Raw genomic sequence first — 19,473 nt, 5'->3', positions numbered from 1 at the left:
CTGCACTGCCATAGGTGCCACCTTTTGGATGAGATGTTACACCAATGCTCCATCTGCTTGCATGAGTGGATGTAAAAGATCCCATGGTACTGCTGTGTAGAAGCACAGAGTAGTTTATCCCTGGTGTCCTGCCACCATCATCCACCCAGCCTCCACCCCCACCCCCTCAATCAACATCACCAAAACAAAATGTCTGCTCATTATCACATTGCCATTTGTGATAGTGTCCAAATTGGCTGCGGTGTTTCTTACTTCACAACAGTGACTTCACTAAAGACACTTACTGGCTGTAAAGCACTTTGAACCACCCAGTGGTCATGAAAAATGCCATATAAATTCAAGTTAAAAGCAAAATATTGCGGATGCTGGAAATCTGAAACAAAAACAAAAATACCTAGAAAAACTCAGCAGGTCTGACAGCATCTGCGGAGAAGAACATAGTCAACGTTTCGAGTCCGTATGATTCTTCATCAGAACTAACAAATATAGAAATAAGGTGGAATATAAGCTGGTTGAAGGGGGGTGGGACAGGTAGAGCTGGATAGAGGGCCAGTGATAGGTGGAGGCAAAGAAAAGATTGCCAAAGATGTCATAGACAAAAGGACAAAGGGGTGTTGACGGTGGTGATATTAGCTAAGGAATGTGCTAATGATAACATTAAGGGCAGAAAGCAGGATGAGCAAGTAACAGATAGCCCTAGTGGGGGTGGGGTAGGGGGAAGGGATCGAAATAGGCTGAAAGGTAGAGATGAAACAATGGATGGAAATACATTTAAAAATAATGGAAATAGGTGGGAAAAGAATATCTATATATATATATATATATATATATATATACATATATATATATAGGAAAAGGGGGGATCGGAAAGGGGGTGGGGATAGAGGAGAGAGTTTGTGGTCTAAAGTTGTTGAACTCAATATTAAATCCGGAAGGCTGTAAAGTGCCTAGTCGGAAGATGAGGTGCTGTTCCTCCAGTTTGCATTGAGCTTCACTGGAACATTGCAGCAGGCCAAGGACGGACATGTGGGCATGAGAGCAGGGTGGTGTGTTGAAATGGCAAGCGACAGGGAGGTCTGGGTCATGCTTGTGGACAGACCGAAAGTGTTCCACAAAGCGGTCACCCAGTCTGCGTTTGGTCTCTCCAATGTAGAGGAGACCACATTGGGAGCACCAAATGCAGTAGACTAAATTGAGGGAAGTGCAAGTGAAATGCTGCTTCATTTGAAAGGAGTGTTTGGGCCCTTGGATGGTGAAGAGGGGGGAAGTAAAGGGGCAGGTGTTGCACCTTCTGCGGTTGCATGGGAAGGTGTTGTGTGAGGGGGTTGAGGTGTAGGGGGTGATGGAGGAGTGAACCAGGGTGTCTCGGAGGGAACGATCCCTGCGGAATGCCGCCAAGGGAGGGTGAAGGGAAGATGTGTTTGGTGGTGGCATCATGCTGGAGTTGGCGGAAAAGGCGGAGGATGATCCTTTGAATGCGGAGGCTGCTGGAGTGATAAGTGAGGACAAGGGGGACCCTATTATGGTTCTGGGAGGGAGAGGAAGATGTGATGGCGGATGTGCGGGAGATGGGCCGGACACGGTTGAGGGCCCTGTCAAACACCGTGGGTGGAAAACCTCGGTTAAGGAAGAAGGAAGACATGTCAGAAGAACTGTTTTTGAATGTGGCATCATCAGAACAGATGCGATGGAGGCAAAGGTACTGAGAGAATGGGATGGAGTCCTTACAGGAAGCGGGGCGTGAGGAGCTGTAGTTGAGGTAGCTGTGGGAGTTGGTAGGCTTGTAGTGAATATTGGTGGACAGTCTATCACCAGAAATTTAGACAGGGAGGTCAAGGAAGGGAAGGGAAGTGTCAGTGATGGACCATGTGAAAATGATGCGGGGGGTGGAAATTGGAAGCAAAATTAATAAATTTTTCCAGGTCCAGACGAGAGCATGAAGCAGCACCAAAGCAGTCGATGTACCGGAGAAAGAGTTGTGGGTGGGGGCCGGAGTAGGACTGGAACAAGGAATGTTCCACATACCCCATAAAGAGACAGGCATAATTCGGGAACATGTGGGTACCCATAGCCATACCTTTTATTTGGAGGAAGTGAAACGAGTTTAAGGAGAAATTGTTCAGTGAGAGAACAAGTTCAGCCAGACGGAGGAGAGTAGTGGTGAATGGGGATTGTTCGGGCCTCTGTTCAAGGAAGAAGAGGAGAGCCCTCAGACTATCCCGTTGGGGGATGGAGGTGTAGAGGGATTGGACATTCATGGTGAAGAGGAGGCAGTTGGGGCCAGGGAACTGGAAATTGTTGATATGATGTAGGGTGTCAGAGGAATCGCAGATGTGGGTGGGAAGAGACTGGACAAGGGGAGAGAGAATGGAGTCAAGATAGCAAGAAATGAGTTCCATGGGGCATGAGCAGGCTGACACGATCGGTCTGCCGGGACAGTCCTGTTTATGGATTTTGGGTAGGGGTTTTTTTTTATATATATATTTTTTTTTCTTTCCCCACCTATTTCCATTATTTTCAAATGTGTTTCCATCCATTGTTTTATCTCTACCTTTTAGCCTATTTTGATCCCTTCCCCCCACCCCACCCCCACTAGGGCTATCTGTCACTTGCTCATCCTGCTTTCTACCCTTAATGTCATCATTAGCACATTCCTCAGGTAATATCACCACCATCAACACCCCTTTGTCCTTATGTCTATGACATCTTTGGCAATCTCTTCTTTGCCTCCACCTATCACTGGCCCTCTATCCAGCTCTACCTGTCCTACCCCTCTTCAACCAGCTTATATTCCACCTCATTTCTATATTTATTAGTTCTGATGAAGAGACCTGTGGACTCGAAACATTGACTGTGTTCCTCTCCGCAGATGCTGTCAGACCTGCTGAGTTTTTCCAGGTATTTTTGTTGTTGTATATAAATGCAAGCCTTTTTTTTCTTTTTGTGGAATATTTTATTATTTTGTTTTATGTTCCTTGATAATTTAATTTTACACTTTCTCCGCCTTCCTAATTTTGGGGGCTTTTCTTCCAATCCCTTCCCTCCTTCTCTCCTCTGCTCTCCATGTCCTGTACAACTCTTTCCATTTCTCAATTTTCCCTTATGCCTTTATCCATCCGTGGCGCCTCTTTGCGTTTAAGCGTTCTTGTCCTTTAGCAAAATATTTTTTTTCAGGACTTTAAGTCGAAATGTTATTTCATGTATTGAATGGAAAAAAAAACTCAACTGCTAATATCATTTCTGTTCATCTTCTGAAAACCTCTCAGTCCTTTCCTGGTTGGGGATATGTATTTTAATTTTACATACATGGCCCTGGGGAGGTGGCATTGCATGCATCTATGTGCCCTCTACGGGGACAAAAGCAGCTTGGACTTCCCTGTTTTGAGCTGCTCGTGGTGAAGAGGGCAAGAGACAAACATTGCTCTTGCTGTGTCACAGAAGTAACCTTACCTCTGTCCAGATTCGACGTATTTGCAAAGCGTGTCGTCCAATTCCAACAGGCAGTAATCCTCCGAGCTGAAACTATCACTGAACGACAGGCACTGAACTACCGGCTGTAACTCGGCTGGGTCCACTTTGGCGACCTGTAAAGTGGCCTGAATCTCCTGCAGAGTCCTCATGCTGCAGAGAGGATTGCACCGAGCCAAGCTGACGGAAGCTGCATCCATCACTGATTGACAAAGCAGAGAAGCCCCTGGTCCGGAAACACACATGAAATAGACACTGTATCCAATCAGAGCAGAGGGCGGGAGGAATGTCTATTACCTCGAAACAATCGCGCCACTTTAAGCTGGCTGTAATTGAAAGGGGCAGTAAGAATATTTACCAATGGACTGCCGGACATGTTACAGATCACTACAATTTTTAATCAGAGTATATGTTTATAATGAATGGAATGGGATTGATAAGAGTCTGAAGAAACGATTTACTCGAATAGTTTCAGTGATGAGGTCAAACTTCCTGATAAACACTGGAGCAAAGTAATCCTTTTCCTATTTTTGCCATTTCGCTATCGCTGCCTGTGATCCTGCCCCCACATTTCCACTACCACCCCCCCCACCACCCCCCCCACCAGATTCCTCAGCCTCAAGTCCACCACCACGGGATTGGGAAAATTTTCGGAAGGAAAATACGACAAAGGCCGGAAATCTGAAATAAAATCAGAAAATACGGGGAATACACAGCGTGTCAGGCGGCATCTGTGGAAAGAAGAAGAGAGTTAACGTTTCAGTTCAACTACTTACGGAAGAATTGAAAGTTTTGTTTTTTTCTTTTGTTGCTTACTGCCTTTCTAGCTTTCGTGCGAAACGGCATATTGAGACTTTACGGTATTTGTCAGCAAGCTATCCAACCAGGGCCATCGGCAAGACTAGTCATGATCCTGAAGAGTCATAGAAACTAGGAGCAGGAGTAGACCATTCGGCCCTTCGAGCCTGCTCCGCCATTCGTTACGATCATGGCAAACCATCTAACTCAATAGCCTGCTCCCGCTTTCTCCCCATATCCTTTGATCCCTTTCGCCCTAAGAGCTATATCTAACTTTTTCTTGAAAACATATAATGTTTTGGCCTCAACTACTTTCTGTGGTAGCAAATTCCACAGGCTCAATACTCTCTGGGTGAAGAAATTTCTCCTCATCTGAGTCCTAAATAGTTTACCCCATAGCCTCAGACTGTGACCACTGTTTCTGGACTCCCCCACCATCGGGAACATCCTTCCTGCATCTACCTCTCTAATCCTGTTACAGTTTTATAAGTTTCTATGAGATCCCCCCTCATTTTTCTAAACTCCAGCGAATATAATCCTAACCGACTCAATCTCTCCTCATATGTCAGTCCCGCCATCCCAGGAATCGGTCTGGTAATCCTTCGCTGCACTCCCTCAATAGCAAGAACATCCTTCCTCAGATAAGGAGACCAAAACTGCACACACTATTCCAGGTATGGTCTCACCAAGGCCCTGTATAATTGCACGAAGTCATCTCTGTTCCTGTACTCGAATCCTCTGGCTATGAAGACCAACATACCATTTGCCTTTTTTACCGCCTGCTGCACCTGCATGCTTACCTTCAGCGACTGATGTACAAGGACACCCAGGCCTCGTTGCACATTCCCCTCACTCAATTTATAGCCATTCAGATAATAATCTGCCTTCCTGTTTTTGCTACCAAAGTGGATAACCTCACATTTATCCACATTACACTGCATCTGCCATGCACTCGCCCACTCACTCAGCTTGCCCAAATCACACTGAAGCATCTCTGCATCTTCCTCACAGCTCACCCTCCCACCCAGCTTTGTGTCATCCGCAAATTTGGAGATATTGCATTTAGCTCCCTCATCTAAATCATTTATAAATATTGTGAATAGCTGGGGTCCCAGCACCGATCCCTGCAGTATCCCACTAGTCACTGCCTGACATTTGGAAAAAGACTCGTTTATTCCTACTCTTTGTTTCCTGTCTGCCAAACAGTCTTTTATCCATCTCAAAACACTACCCCCAATCCCATGCGCTTTAATTTTACACGCTAATCTCTTATGTGGGACTTTGTCAAAAGCCTTCTGAAAGTCCAAATAAACCACATCCACTGGCTCCCCCTCATCAACTCTACTAGTTACATCCTCGAAAAATTCCAGAAGATTTGTCAAGCATGATTTCCCTTTTGTAAATCCATGCTGACTCTGTCCATTACTGCCACTGTTTTTTCCAAGAGCTCAGCTATTGAATCTTTTATAATGGACTCGAGAATTTTCCCCACTACTGACTTCAGGCTGACTGGTCTATAATTCCCTGTTTTCTCTCTGCCTCCCTTTTTAAACAGTGGGGTTACATTAGCTACCCTCCAATCTGTAGGAACTGTTCCAGAGTCTATAGAATCTCAGAAGATGACCACCAATGCATCCATTATTTCTAGGGCCACTTCCTTAAGTACTCTGGGATGTAGATTATCTGGCCCTGGGGATTTATCGGCCTTCAATCCCATCAATTTCCCCAACACCATTTCCCTACTAACACTGATTTCTTTCTGTTCCTCCCTCTCACTAAACCCTGTGTTCCCCAAAGTTTCTGGTATGTTATTTGTGTCCTCCTTTGTGAAGACAGAACCAAAGTATGTATTTAGTTGGTAAGCCATTTCTTTGTTCCCCATTATAAATTCCCTTGTTTCTGACTGTAAGGGACCTACATTTGTCTTCACCAATCTTTTTCTCTTCACATACCGATATAAACTTTTACAGCCAGTTTTTATGTTCCCCGCAAGCTTACTCTTGTACTCTATTTTCCCCCTCTTAATCAATCCCTTGGTCCTCCTTTGCTTAATTCGAAAGTGCTCCCAACCCTCAGGTCTGTTGTTTTTTTCTGGCCAATTTGTATGCCTCTTCCTTGGATCTAATACTATCTCTAATTTCCCTTGTAAGCCATGGTTTGGCCACCTTTCCTGTTTTACTTTTGCGCCAGACAGGAATAAACAATTGTTGCAGTTCACCCATGTGCTCTTTGAATGTTTGCCATTGCCTATCCACTGTCATCCCTTTAAGTAACATTTCCCAATCCATCATAGCCAACTCGCGCCTCATACCATCGTACTTTCCTTTATTAAGATTCAGGACCCTAGTCTCAGAATCAACTACGTCACTCTCCATCTTGATGAAGAATTCTATCATATTATGGTCGCTCAACCCCAAGGGGCCTCACACAACTAGATTGCCAATTATTCCTTTCTCATTACACAATGCCCAGTCTAGGATGGCCTGTCCTCTAGTTGGTTCCTCAACGTATTGGTCCAGAAAACCATCCCGTACACACTCCAGGAATTCCTCCTCTACGGTCTTATTACTAATTTGATTTGCCCAACTTATATGCAGATTAAAGTCACCCATAATTACAGATGTTCCTTTATTGCTTGCATCTCTAAATTCCTGTTTAATGCTATTCCAAACATCACCACTACAGTTTGGGGGCCTATATACAACCCCCACTAACATTTTTTGCCCCTTAGTGTTTCTCAACTCTACCCATACGGATTCCACATTGTCAGAGCTAATATCTTTCCTCACTATCGCGTTAATTTCCTCTTTAACCAGCAATGCAACTCCATTGCCTTTTCCTTTTTGTCCGTCCTTCCTAACTACTGAATACCCCTGGATGTTCAGTTCCCATCCCTGGTCACCCTGCAGCCATGTCTCCATAATCCCGACTATATCATACCTGTTTACATCTATTTGCGTGGTTAATTCATCCACTTTATTACGAATGCTCCTCGCGTTAAGGCACAAAGCCTTAAGGCTTGTCTTTTTAACATTACTTGTCCCATTCCCACTATTTTTCACTGAGGCCCTGTTTGATTCTTGCCCTTGATTTCCTGTCTATCACTTTTCTTATTCCCCTTTCTGTCTTTTGTTCTTGTCCTGGATTCCTCCTCCTCTGACTCCTTGGATAGGTTCCCCTCCCCCTGCCATTTTAGTTTAAACCCTCCCCAACCACTCTAGCAAATATTCCCCCTAGGACATCAGTCCCAGTCCTGCCCAGGTGTAACCCGTCCAGTTTGTACTGGTCTCACCTCCCCTAGAACTGGTCCCAATGTCCCAGGAATCTGAAACCCTCCCCCTCACACCATCTCTTCAGCCACGTATTCATCCAATATATCCTGCTATTTCTACTCTGACTAGCATGTGGCACTGGTAGTAATCCTGAGATCACTACCTTTGAGGTCCTACTTTTCAACTTAGTTCCTAACTCTCTATATTCTGCTTGTTGGACCTCATCCATTTTTTTACCTATGTCGTTTGTACCAATGTGTACCATGACCACTGGCTGTTCACCCTCCCCCTTCAGAATGTCCTGTAACCGCTCTGAGACATCCTTGACCCTAGCACTAGGGAGGCAACATACCATCCTGGAGTCTCGTTTGCGGCCACAGAAACGCCTATCTATTCCCCTTACAATTGAATCCTCTATAACTATTGCATTCGCACAATTTTTACTCCTCCCCTGGGAAGCAGAGCCAACCATGGTGCAACGAATTTGGCTTTGCTGCCTTCCCCTGAGAGGCCATTCCCCTCAACAGTATCCAAAGCGATATATCTGTTTTGCAGGGGAATAGCCACAGGAGATTCCTGCACTGCCTGCCTGGTCCTCTTGCTCTGCCTGGTGGTCACCCATTCCCTTCCTGTCTGTGGACTCTCAGCCTGCGGTGTGACCACCTCTCTATATGTGCTTTCCACGATACTCTCCACCTCACCGATGCTCCACAGTGTCCCCAGCCACCGCTCCAGCTCCAAAATCCAGGCTTCCAGGAGCTGCAGCTGGAGACACTTCCTGCACACATGCTGGCCCCGGGCACTGGAAATGTTCCCGGCTTCCCACATAGAGCAGCAGGAGCACACCACGGCTTTGAGCTCTCCTGTCATGACTTACCCCTTTAAATTAAATTAAACCTTTTGGAAGATACTTAACATCAAATAATATCAATTACTCTTGGGCCCTCCTTCCCTGCTCCTCATTGTTACAGAATATAGCCTTTACAAACAATGAACCACAAATTAAGACCTTAAAAACTATAAGCAATAAAAGTAGTAAATACTTACCCGACCATACTCACGGTACTCAAAGGGTCGCCTCATTCCCTCATCACCGAACTCCCTCAGTCCCAAACTCCAACTTAAGCACTCTACTGCAGCTCAAAGCAGCACTCCAGTGCAGACCTCCAGTTGAAACGTTAACTCTGTTTCTCTCTCCGCAGATACTGTCAGACTTGCCGAGTTTTTCCAGCATTTTCCGTTTATATTTCATATTTCCAGAATCCACAGTATTTTGCTTTTACATCATGATCCTTTCCTCATCTGACAATGCAGATCAGAAGTGCATGTTTTCCAGCAAGATGTACTGTTTCGCATTCAGGCAAGATAACCCCAGATTTTTCCCTCTGCAACCCAGAAACATTGAAGCCAATAGTAACACATCTGCTGCTCTAAGTGAAATTAGGCAATGCATCAGGCAAGTTTCTTGGTGCATTTTGGGTGATACACTTGCCCATGAAACCATTAGTGGAGCTCCCTTGGAGCTTCTTGAGGCTCAATTCTTCACTGTGCAGTGACTTATTATATAGGCAAGCCAACGGTGGAAAATTGCCTTCAGAGTTGAAAACCAGCACGCTAACAACGATGGTACTTAGTAGTATGTGGGCCTGTAATCAAAGCACCCTTCCTTCATAGCAATGATACTTTTCAATTATTTTAATTCAATGCTGTTACATGCTGAATTGGAATTTTGTTTTTCACACATTACACTAATCCCTATTCTTCTTTGAACTTTTTTTTATCTGGACTGGATTTGGACTAAGATGCCAGGTTTGAAAAGATATTTCAATATAGCACATCATCCATTCCCCTAAAGGGAGTTTCAGTCCCTTTGTATTGATGTTCAGCTCTGAGATGATTTGGTCTATTCCATTAAAAACTGAAAATAAGATAAGCAGACAAAGATGTAGAATAGTATCAAACAGCAGAAACAGGGCTACATGCTGTTCCTATGTATGTTTTAGTCATAAAGTCACCACTATATTTGAATTTGTTATATATGTTTGTTGCCGTTGCATTTTGTAATAAAAATGTATAATGATGAAACAAATAACTCAATCTTCAAAAGCAAAAAACTACGGATACTGGAAATCTGAAATAAAAACTGAAAATACTCAGTAGGTCAGGCAGCATCTATGGAACATGAAACAAAGTTAGTTGGCAGGATTTTCATGTTTAAGTCAGGAATAGGAAAATTTCCTGATGTTACAATCCCACTTCCTACCTGGGAGTGCCAGCTGGCAGGATTTTCACGTTGTGGAGGTGGAGACAGAGATGGAGACCGGCTGATGCTGAGGCGACCATATTAAAATGCCCACCTCCATTCGCTGATACATCAGCCCAGTTCTGCTGATCAGGCCCCACAAGTCTCACCCTCCATGACACCCAGCCCCATCAACCCTTACCTCTCTCCTCACGCCCAACACTTCCCTCACTCCCCATACCCAATGTTCTCTCAACCCCAATATCTCCCTTACCCCCCTTATACCCTACCTCTCCCCTCACCCCATACCCCCTCAGCCCCCATTCACCCAGTACCCAGTATAAACAGAACTCATGAGCCCCATAATAAATTTGGGAGTCTCTGGAAAGCTCATAAATCTATTAAAATGAAGAAACACTACCCAAAAGCCACTTCAAAAAAGTATCCAATTCAGAACCTCATAAATCTGTCAAAATAAACAAGCTCACATTACCCTGAACAACTGTGTAAAAAACACACGGCTGAGCAGAATCCATCAGTAGTTTGGAAGGCAGCCAGGCATTTCAATTGACATGCCTATGAACAACTGTGTAAACAAACCATGATGAGCAGGATCCACTTGAGCCTTTGAAGACAACCAAAAGCTCACACATCTGTCAAAGCTTTGAAGGAACCAAATAGATGGCTGAGCTGAACTTAAAGGAAAAAATGAAAGCAATGGGGACATTTCATATAATCAGCTCTGAAATTCAAACCGGGCTGGCCTTTCCATATTGTACAATACAGAATAGCACATTATCCAGTGGATATTCCATTTGATTGCATCGTTTCTAGACTTTTCCACTTTCACCATGCTGTTCATCTCCTTGACAGCTTGTCAATTGTCAGAAATAAGAACCTGGCAACCACAGTATCTAATGGTCACTTACCTCTTCAAATCAAAACACTATTGTCACTCACTTTATTAAAAACTAATACAACTTAGGCTATAACATTTCATAATGACGTGAAGTAGGCAACACATTTCATATTGGCTTTCAAACAGCTCCTGCCTCCAAACCAAGGTTCATGACACCACTTTGCTGGAGTAATTTACATCACCTACCAAAACCCACCCGCCTCCATCAAAATTGCATAGGTTCTGAAATGCCCACTTCCACAATGGTGCTAGCAACATCAGGACAGCTGTATATGGGGTTCCCGACCTACCCCCTTTCCCACACAGATGAAAATTGCTGATGTCAGAAATGGGGGTGGCAATCCCGAATCCAGGTTCCACATGCCATTTTTAAAGCCCGTTCGATGGACCTCGGCCTCACATTGGGACTGGAAAACCTGGCCCAACATCTCAGGTTGATGTCCTTTTATCAGAACTGCAAAAAGTTAGAGATGTAACAGATTTTAAGCAAGTACAGAGTGGTGATGGAGAGAGCAAAAAGAAAGATCTGTGATAGGGTGGAAGACAGAGGATATGAATTGACAAAAGGGATGATGGTGCAAGGCAAAAAGGGATAGTGATGATACAAGTAAGAAACAAAGAGCAGTCTAGCAGAGTTGTAAATGGGAAAAGCAGATTCATTGACAACAGCTGCCTCCCAAAAACAAAAACAATAAAAAAAATTGGGGGCAGGGATTATGGTACAAAATTGCTTACTTTAAGTTTCTTTGGAACAGTGTAGGAGGCCAGGACAGAGAGGTCAGAGTGTAACTGGGGAGTGGAAAACTAAAATGACAGGCAGATGGAAGCATGGAGTTATGCTTGTGAACTGAACGGAAATGTTCCAAAAAGCTGTCACCCCATCTGCGTTTGGTCTTCCCAATATAGAGGAGACTGTCGAGGAGCAGTGAATTTTTGTTCTTGGAGCATAAGAATGTTTGGAATGAGAAAAAAAATATTCAGTCTTTTACACATTTTCCAGTTCTTCAGACACCCCGTACCTTTTATCATTCATTTCACTCAGTGTAATCTAACTGGTCCTATAAAAAATCATTATCCACATAGTGCACACTCTCTTTCAACAGAAACCTATCAATCTTAAAAGGTTAAATCTTAAAAGTTGCTTCAGCTTGGTTTAGACTCCCTTGAACTTAGATGGTTGAATGGTGATCAATTGAGGTGGTTAAAATAATAAAAGGATTTAATAGAGCAGATACAAAGAAGGTATTTCCTCAGGTGGAGGAATTGAATGCAAGGGCTGCAATCATAAATTTAGAAAATTGGGCCATTCAGGAGTGAAATCTAGGTGCACATTTTCACATCAAGGATTGTGGAAATCTAGAATTCTGTTCCCCCAAGGGGCTGTGGATGCTGGAACAAATGAAATTTGAAGGCTGAGATGGACAGATTTTTGTTCAGTAAGGGTATCAAAGGATGTGTATGAGAGATGTGTAAATAGAGTTGAGGTACAGATCAGCCGAACCCTATTTGAATGGAAGAATGGTTTGTGGGTTTGAATGGCCTACTTCTGATCTTATCATTTTTAATCATCCTTTTGAATATGCAGACTATGCTCAATGCAACAGGTGGAAGCAAGTACTATGCCTCACAGGCGTCATCAGCCACGTCCTCTGTGGGTAGCTCATGTCTCCGAGGAGCCATCCCTAAAGCCTCCGTGGATCCTGGAAGACTTCAGGGATCTGTGACCGACTGAGAGAGTCATGGATACTCCCAGGGAACCGTGCACAGACCTGTAGGATGCATCTGCAGTGGTCACACACAAGCTGCACATTCAGTCAATGGAAGCCCTTGCAGTTGACATAGCTGACCACTTGTTGCCACGGAGACCTGAGTGCCACATGAGGTCAGTCGATGGCACCCTGCACCTGTGGAAAACCCGAGATCTGGGCAAACCCAATTGCTCTTGCATCCTGGCTGTCCTGGTTCCGGGCGAAATGCACCAAGTTGTGTGCCCTCACGAAGGTGGCATCCGTGACCTCATGGATGCATTTGTGGGTCGAAGCTTGCAATATCCCACAGAGGTCATCTATGGAGCCCTGAAAGGAATCACTGGCATAGAAATTGAACACCATGGTCACTTCCATGGGCACTTGCAGTGGATGCCCTCCAGGTCCTTGTGGCGCCAAATCCTGTAGCAGCTGGCAAATGTGACGAACCAGTTCCCTAGACATGCGCAGTCTTCAGCGACATTAGTTCTTGGTCATCTTCAGGAATGAAAGATGGCATCTGTAGACCCTAGGTCGAGCTAGGCGCTGACCAGCGATGGTTCTTTATGGGTCTTCAGCGGCGTGTGTGGGAGCCCTAGCTGCGCCTTCTTCCTGAGGGTGTTGCTTCTCCCTTTGCGCAGCCAGGTGCCTTCATTGCTCTCTTCTGCTTCATCTCCATTCTCTGTACCTCATGAGGCATACAGCTAGTTCACCAGGCTCCATGCTCCAGATGCACTCCTCCTGCAGGATGAAAGAGAGAGATGCGTGGGTTAGCATGGGTGTACTAAGAAACTGTCTTGCTAAGTCTGAAGGGCCTTAATGCATCCCAGACAGTGCTGGCCACCACTTGGATGTCCAGAGTTTAGTGCGCTGCATGGCTGCCTGAAACCCTATCCTCCTCTGCCCCACTCCACCTGATCGACTGGCAGCAGCTCTGCCCATTGGACTGCATGCTGTGCTCTCAGCTCAGGCACAGGCATTCTCCTAACCCACACTGCAAGGCTGCACTGTTAGCCTGAACCATGGGGGAGACTGGTCCAAACCGGGATGATGACATTGCAAGGGGCTGCGAGCGCTTCCACCAGTGACTGCTCCATGGCCAGCTTTAGCAAGGAGATTGTACAATGTGCCCAGTCATCCAACTGTTCTGCAGTCCACTAAAATGCTCATTAGTTTGCAGTCTGTGCCCAAGGGGTGAAAAGCTCTAGAGCACTTGGTGGCAATTTCATGCCTCTATTGCTTGAGTGGGCAGATACTCAGAGGCCCAACACCAAGCATGTCCATGTGGCTGCGTCTGAACTGTCTCAGCTGCAGAGGAATGGTCACTTTATACAAGGTTTCCCGAATGCGTGGTCACTTCCCTCCCACCCACCCTGCTTGTTCTTGTGCACCGCCATCAACTGCAGGTCAGTGCCTTGCACCCCCCAACTCGCCTTAACCGCAGGGCAACTCTCGACCACCCCCCGCCCCACCCCCACCCCACCCCACCAACTCGCCTCAACCACAGGGCAGTCCTTGCCACCCCACCCCCCCACTCCCGCCAAACGCAAGTCAACCTTGAAGTCCAACAGGCGGCCTTGGTGAGCGCTGCGCAATGTTACAGTGCACTCACCTCTGAGTTCCCCTCAAAGTGCAGCCCACCGAGTGCACACCTTATATATGTTGTTGTGAAATAAAGTGGCATGGAATCACGCCGACAAGCTCGGATAATCCAGCGGGGAGAGATGTTTCCAGCAGGCTGGGCTTATAATGATATGCAGATGTATTACAATGATGTTCCTGATGTCTGATGGCAGAAAGCGTGGCCCTCCATTATGGGCCAAGCGATTGCAAACTGGTTTCACGATGTTGTGAAACTGATTTTTGGCCTTCTCGCCATATTGTCCGTTCATGCCGCCAAAAAAGCCTGACACCAGCGGGCACGGAAAATTCCACCACGTGTGTGGGAGAATAAATTGGCTCTACAGTGTCCATTTATTTTTTAGATGCCATGAGACCTTTTCACTCTCAAAAATGGCATCTGTGATGAAGGTGCACAATTCTGATGGGAAGTATGTCGCATGCCACTTTGGTAAGGGGATCTCTGCCTGGGTGAAAAATAGGGACATACGATGCATGTACCTGTTACCAGAGATGTCTGTTTAATGTAAACCTATATGTTGACGAGATCGGAATCTGGAAACTGTTCTTGTATGTGACCAATAATGTATAAATATGTTGAACACTTGTAATTTAGCAGAGTGCTATCTCAAGCTGCATTGAGGTGGTTCTCTCAATGCAATTGCTCGAATAAACAATTGTGAACTGTACCTGAGACTCCTGTGGTCCGTTTGTCAAAGTGACCACAACAAGCAGGCAGTGAATTTACAGCCCATACAAGATCCCCACACCCATTTTCAGGTCTTATCAATTTAATACCTAATGCCTAAGGCCCAATTTAGAGCACTGCACAACTTCGCCTTCTGCTTCTCACCCTTCTCTGGCTGAAGCTTCCGGGTCCTAATCTTACACACCCAAATGTTCTTTGCCTCTTTGCAGATGTAGATGGAACACGAATAAATCCTCCCGCAACCCAACCCAGCAGAAACTTATGTTGGAAGGTTTGTTTTCCCCAGTTAGCAAAACTGAAGGCCTAGTGAAGGGCTCTAGCTTCTGGGGATGGTGGGGGTGATGATTTAAAATAATTTTGATGATATCTGACAATAGTTGATTTTTAGTAATATCATAAATGGCTTCTTGAATTACTCCGATGATCATATTGGCTGCTAATTTATAATAATTTCATGTTCCTCTTGTTACATTTTACATTTATTATTCTTTTTCTTACACATACTTGGCTCCCCTTGAGCAGGTGCATTATGAGATGCAGTACTGAGCTGAATGGATTATAAGGTTTGACTGCCAAGTCAGTTGGCCTTGATTTGGGTATTGGTGAGGTGCTCCTATAAACCTCAGTGTCCCTAGGTGGAGGAGAAAAAGGAAAGGAACGTGGGTACAGTGAGTGAACCAAAACTCAGCTTTGTCTTGCAATGTGTTCCACAGTTGAGCAGATAACAACAACTTACATCTATATGGAGTCATTAATGCGGTAAAATGTCCCAAACCACTTCCCTGGAGCAATATTAAACAAAAGCTGTTGCTGTGTCAAATACCAAGGCATTAGGACAAATGACAAGAAGCTTAATCAAAGAGGTAGGTTTTATGGAGCATTTCAAATGAGGAGGCAACAGTGGAAAGGTGGAGAACTTTACAGATGGAATTCCAGAGCTTAGGGTCCAGACAGCTGAAGACATGGCCACCAATGTTGAGGCAAAGGTAGTGGGAGATGAAAGCAGCCAGAATTGCAAGTTTGGAGAGTTCTTGTAGGGTTACAGATAAAGGGGAGGGGATGGTGTAGTGGTATTGTTGCTGGACTAGTAATCCAGAGACCCAGGGTAATACTCTGGGGACCTTGGTTCAAATCCCATCACGGCAGATGGTGGAATTTGAATTCAATAAAAATCTGGAATTAAAAGTCTAATAATGACCATGAATTGATTGTTGTAAAAACCCATTTGGTTCACTAATGCCCCTTTAGGGAAAGTAAATCTGTTGTCCTTCACATGACTCCAGACCCATAGCCATGCCCTCTGAAATAGCCTAACAAGCCACTACAAAGTCACAAAAAAGGAATGAAACTGGACAGATCCTCCTTACTAACATCTGGGGGCTAGCGCCAAACTTGGGAGAACTGTCACACAGACTAGTCTAGCAACAGCCTGTTTGGGTTCTGCCAGGGCCACTCAGCTCCTGACCTCATTATAGCCTTGGTTCAAACATGGACAAAAGATCTGAACTCCCAAGGTGAGGTGAAAGTGGTTGCCCTTGATATTGAGCTTGCATTTGACAGTGTGGCATCAAAGAGCCCTAGCAAAACTGGAGTTAATGGGAATTAGGGGGAAAACTCTCCGCTGGTTGGAGTCATACCTAGCACAAAGGAAGATGGTTGCAGTTGTTGGAGGTCAATCATCTCAGCTCCAGCAGTCCCTCAGGGTAGTGTCCTCAGCCCAACCATCTTCAGCTGCTTCATCAATGACCTTCCTTCCATCATAAGGTCAGAAGTGGGGATGTTCGCTGATGCTTGCACAATGTTCAGCACCATTTGCGACTCCTCAGATACTGAAGCAGTCCATGTCCAAATGCAGTAAGACCTGCACAATATCCAGGCTTGGGCTGGCAATTGGCAAGTAACATTTGCGCCACACAAGTACCAAGCAATGACCATCTCCAACAAAAGAGAATCCAACCATTGCCCCTTAATGTTCAATGGCATTACTATCATTGAATCCCCCATTATCAACACCCTAAGGGTTACCATTGACCAGAAACTGAACTGGACTAGCCATATAAATACTGTGGCTACAAGAGCAGGTCAGAGGCTAGGAATCCTGCAACAAGTAACCCACCTCCTGACTCCCGAAAGCCTGTCTACCATCTACAAGGCACAAGTCAGAAGTGTGATGGAATACTCCGCACTTGCCTGGATGAGTGCAGCTCCAAAAACACTCATGAAGCTTGACACCGTCCAGGACAAAGCAACCGCTTGATTAGCACCACGTCCACAAACATTCACTCCCTCCACCGCCGGAGCACAGTAGCAGCAGTGTGTACCATCTACAAGATGCACTGCAGGAATTCACCAAGGCTCCTTCGACAGCACCTTCCAAACCCACAACCACTGCCATCTAGAAGGTCAAGGGCAGCAGATAGATGGGAACACCACCACCTGGAAATTCCCCTCCAAGACACTCACTATCCTGACTTGGAAATATAAAACCGTTCCTTCACTGTCGCTGGGTCAAAATCCTGGAACTCACTTCCTAACATCACTGTGGATGTACCTACACCACATGGACTGCAGCTGCTCAAGAAGGCAGCTCACCACCATCTTCTCAAGGGCAACTAGGGATGGGCACTAAATGCTGGCCCAGCCAGCGAAGCCCACATCCCATGAATGAATAAAAAAAACAGATAAAGGGACAGCAAGGCTATGAAAATTGGGATTTTAAACTTGGGATGGTTTTGGACTGGGAACTAAGGGAGGTCAGTGAGCACAGTGAGGACTTGGTGATGTTATGCAAAGTTTAGGATGAGCTCAAGTTTAAATTGATAACTTGGTGAGGTACCAAATTTCAGAGGGCTGTCGGCACCTCCAAGGTCACCAGTATCACGTTAGAGAAGGGTGAAAACTGGAGGAAATGAACCCACACCTATACAGCCCTGAAGTCTATTATATCCACATTCCCCAATAATTGTGCAAACTAAGCAGCAGTGGAACGTTCTAAACATAATTTCTCAACATATTTAATAGCAAAGATGCTGGCAACGCTGGAAGTCTAAAATAAAAAAAAATGCTGGAAATACTCAGCAAGCCTGGCAGCATCTGTGGATAGAAAAACAAGAGTTAATGTTTCAGGTCGATCTGTAAACACTACTACAGGCTGGTGCCCGTGGTGACATACTGACAGACTACATTTTTTCTGGTGGCATTGGACTCATACCCACTAGCCTATTAGGTTAGATTTTTAAAAAATTCTGTTTAACACCCAGCTTTCTTCAACATTTAGGGTGGACTTCCAGCACACGCCTTGGAAAGCTCCTTCAATGGGCGGGTGACGTATTTCCCGGGACGTCGCCAGTTTGTGGCTCGGATTGAGCTGGTGGAGTGGACAGTGAGAGAGAGAGAGAAAGAGAAGGGGGATGGTGGAAGGAGGAGAATAGGCGGGAGGTCGCTTGTCAATACAGTTTTAGAAACTTCAGTTTGAGGGTAAAAAAAACACTTGACCAAGATTGCAAGCACATTTCCTTCTTTACAGCAGGAGGTAAGGAAGCAGAGCCATGGTTCGAAATGAAGTGGCATATTATGGTGTGTGTTTTTTTAAAGCTGCTTTGGTTGAGGGAAGGGGGGGGATGGGGAGCATACGGACAGCAAAGGGGTGAATGTATATTTGGGTGAGAAATGGCATTTAGCGTGCCAAAGTGCAACCGTGTGAACCTTTGTCCCAAAAGGCAGTACCGCATAAATATTGTTCCAAGGACTTCGGCGAAATATAACGATTAAGACATTTGCATACGGATTATGTGGTGTTTTGGAATTTAAAGCGCGATGGCTGAGTTAAAGGTAAACTTAAAATGTATCATGGATGGAAAGATTCACCAAGGTGCACATGAGTTGCACTAGGGCGGCTGTGTTTATTTATTTGTGTCTGTCATTGTCCCCAGGCTCGCGCTCTCTCTCTCTCCCTGTGTCTGCCATTAGGCAAGGAATTTGATGAACCTTTCTTCAGAGCAGGCGTTACTGTGCAGTAAAGATTTAAAAGCAGATCTGCAGTGACTAATAGGCCGCGATGCAGGAAAGTTGTTTCTGATCAGATTCTGGTTCCAAGAGCTTGGGTTAATTATGAGTGGCGATGGGTTAATTGAGGTTTCATTGAGTGTTGAAAATTGCGGCTTCGTGCAGCTAAGAAACGTATGGCGTGGCTTTCTTTGTTAGTGTCTATGTAAACATTTGTTCGAGTTTTTAAAAAAAAAATCGACATTCTGCAACACAAACGTCTTGGAATTTAATTTCGCAATTCCTTGAAAACTGTGATCTGCCACATTGTTAACTTTACAGTGTGATATTGAGGGGCGTTTTGGTCATTGAAGTCATTAGCGGTGGGAGCGTTGGCAACAAAGCTTTTGCTCTATTCACGGTCGAAAGCTCTTTGTACACTGGGACATACAAAACAGTTTTTCTTCTCTTCTCCACAAGGCGCTGCATTCCTGGAAAATTCCTCGAAATGGAAGGAGCCGGGAACGCGGTGCAGAAGAAAACTGCTGATCTTGAGCACATGGCAGAGGTTTTAATCACTGGAGAGCAGCTAAGGTAGGATTGCTCGTTTGTGGGTGCTTCCCTTCAGTGTCACTTCCATCCTTCCACATTGAGGGAAAAGGATTTAGCTTCTGTCTATTCACTGGCTGGTGTTTACCGTCGATGTTATGTCGCTT

At 45.1% G+C, this 19,473-nt stretch overlaps 2 protein-coding genes across 7 annotated transcripts in view; one reads left to right on the top strand and one right to left on the bottom strand.

Moving 5' to 3' along the window:
* The window catches only part of dscc1 (DNA replication and sister chromatid cohesion 1), a 60,029-nt gene extending 56,340 nt beyond the window's left edge, over positions 1-3,689 (bottom strand). For both annotated transcript variants that reach the window (XM_078540149.1, XM_078540151.1), the window contains exon 1: positions 3,451-3,689. In XM_078540149.1, coding sequence (XP_078396275.1) covers positions 3,451-3,668 — 218 coding nt within the window. In that variant the 5' untranslated portion in view covers positions 3,669-3,689. The remainder of the gene's footprint in view (positions 1-3,450) is intronic.
* A 14,474-nt stretch (positions 3,690-18,163) lies between these two features.
* deptor (DEP domain containing MTOR-interacting protein) overlaps positions 18,164-19,473 on the top strand; it is a 92,906-nt gene continuing 91,596 nt past the window's right edge. Inside the window, exons 1-2 of one of the 5 annotated variants that reach the window (XM_078540178.1) lie at positions 18,164-18,305; positions 19,238-19,351. In XM_078540178.1, coding sequence (XP_078396304.1) covers positions 19,266-19,351 — 86 coding nt within the window. In that variant the 5' untranslated portion in view covers positions 18,164-18,305; positions 19,238-19,265. Of the gene's footprint in view, positions 18,350-18,533; positions 18,605-18,758; positions 18,778-18,933; positions 18,953-19,237; positions 19,352-19,473 lie in introns of those variants that run through there. The other 4 variants (XM_078540179.1, XM_078540180.1, XM_078540176.1 and 1 more) reach the window with 4 other exon arrangements.

Source organism: Cetorhinus maximus, chromosome 4 (assembly GCF_964194155.1).
Source record: "Cetorhinus maximus chromosome 4, sCetMax3.hap1.1, whole genome shotgun sequence".
Classification (NCBI taxonomy): Eukaryota; Metazoa; Chordata; class Chondrichthyes; order Lamniformes; family Cetorhinidae; genus Cetorhinus; species Cetorhinus maximus.
Note: the sequence above shows the minus strand (reverse complement) of the source record. Positions and strands in the feature narration are given on the sequence as shown.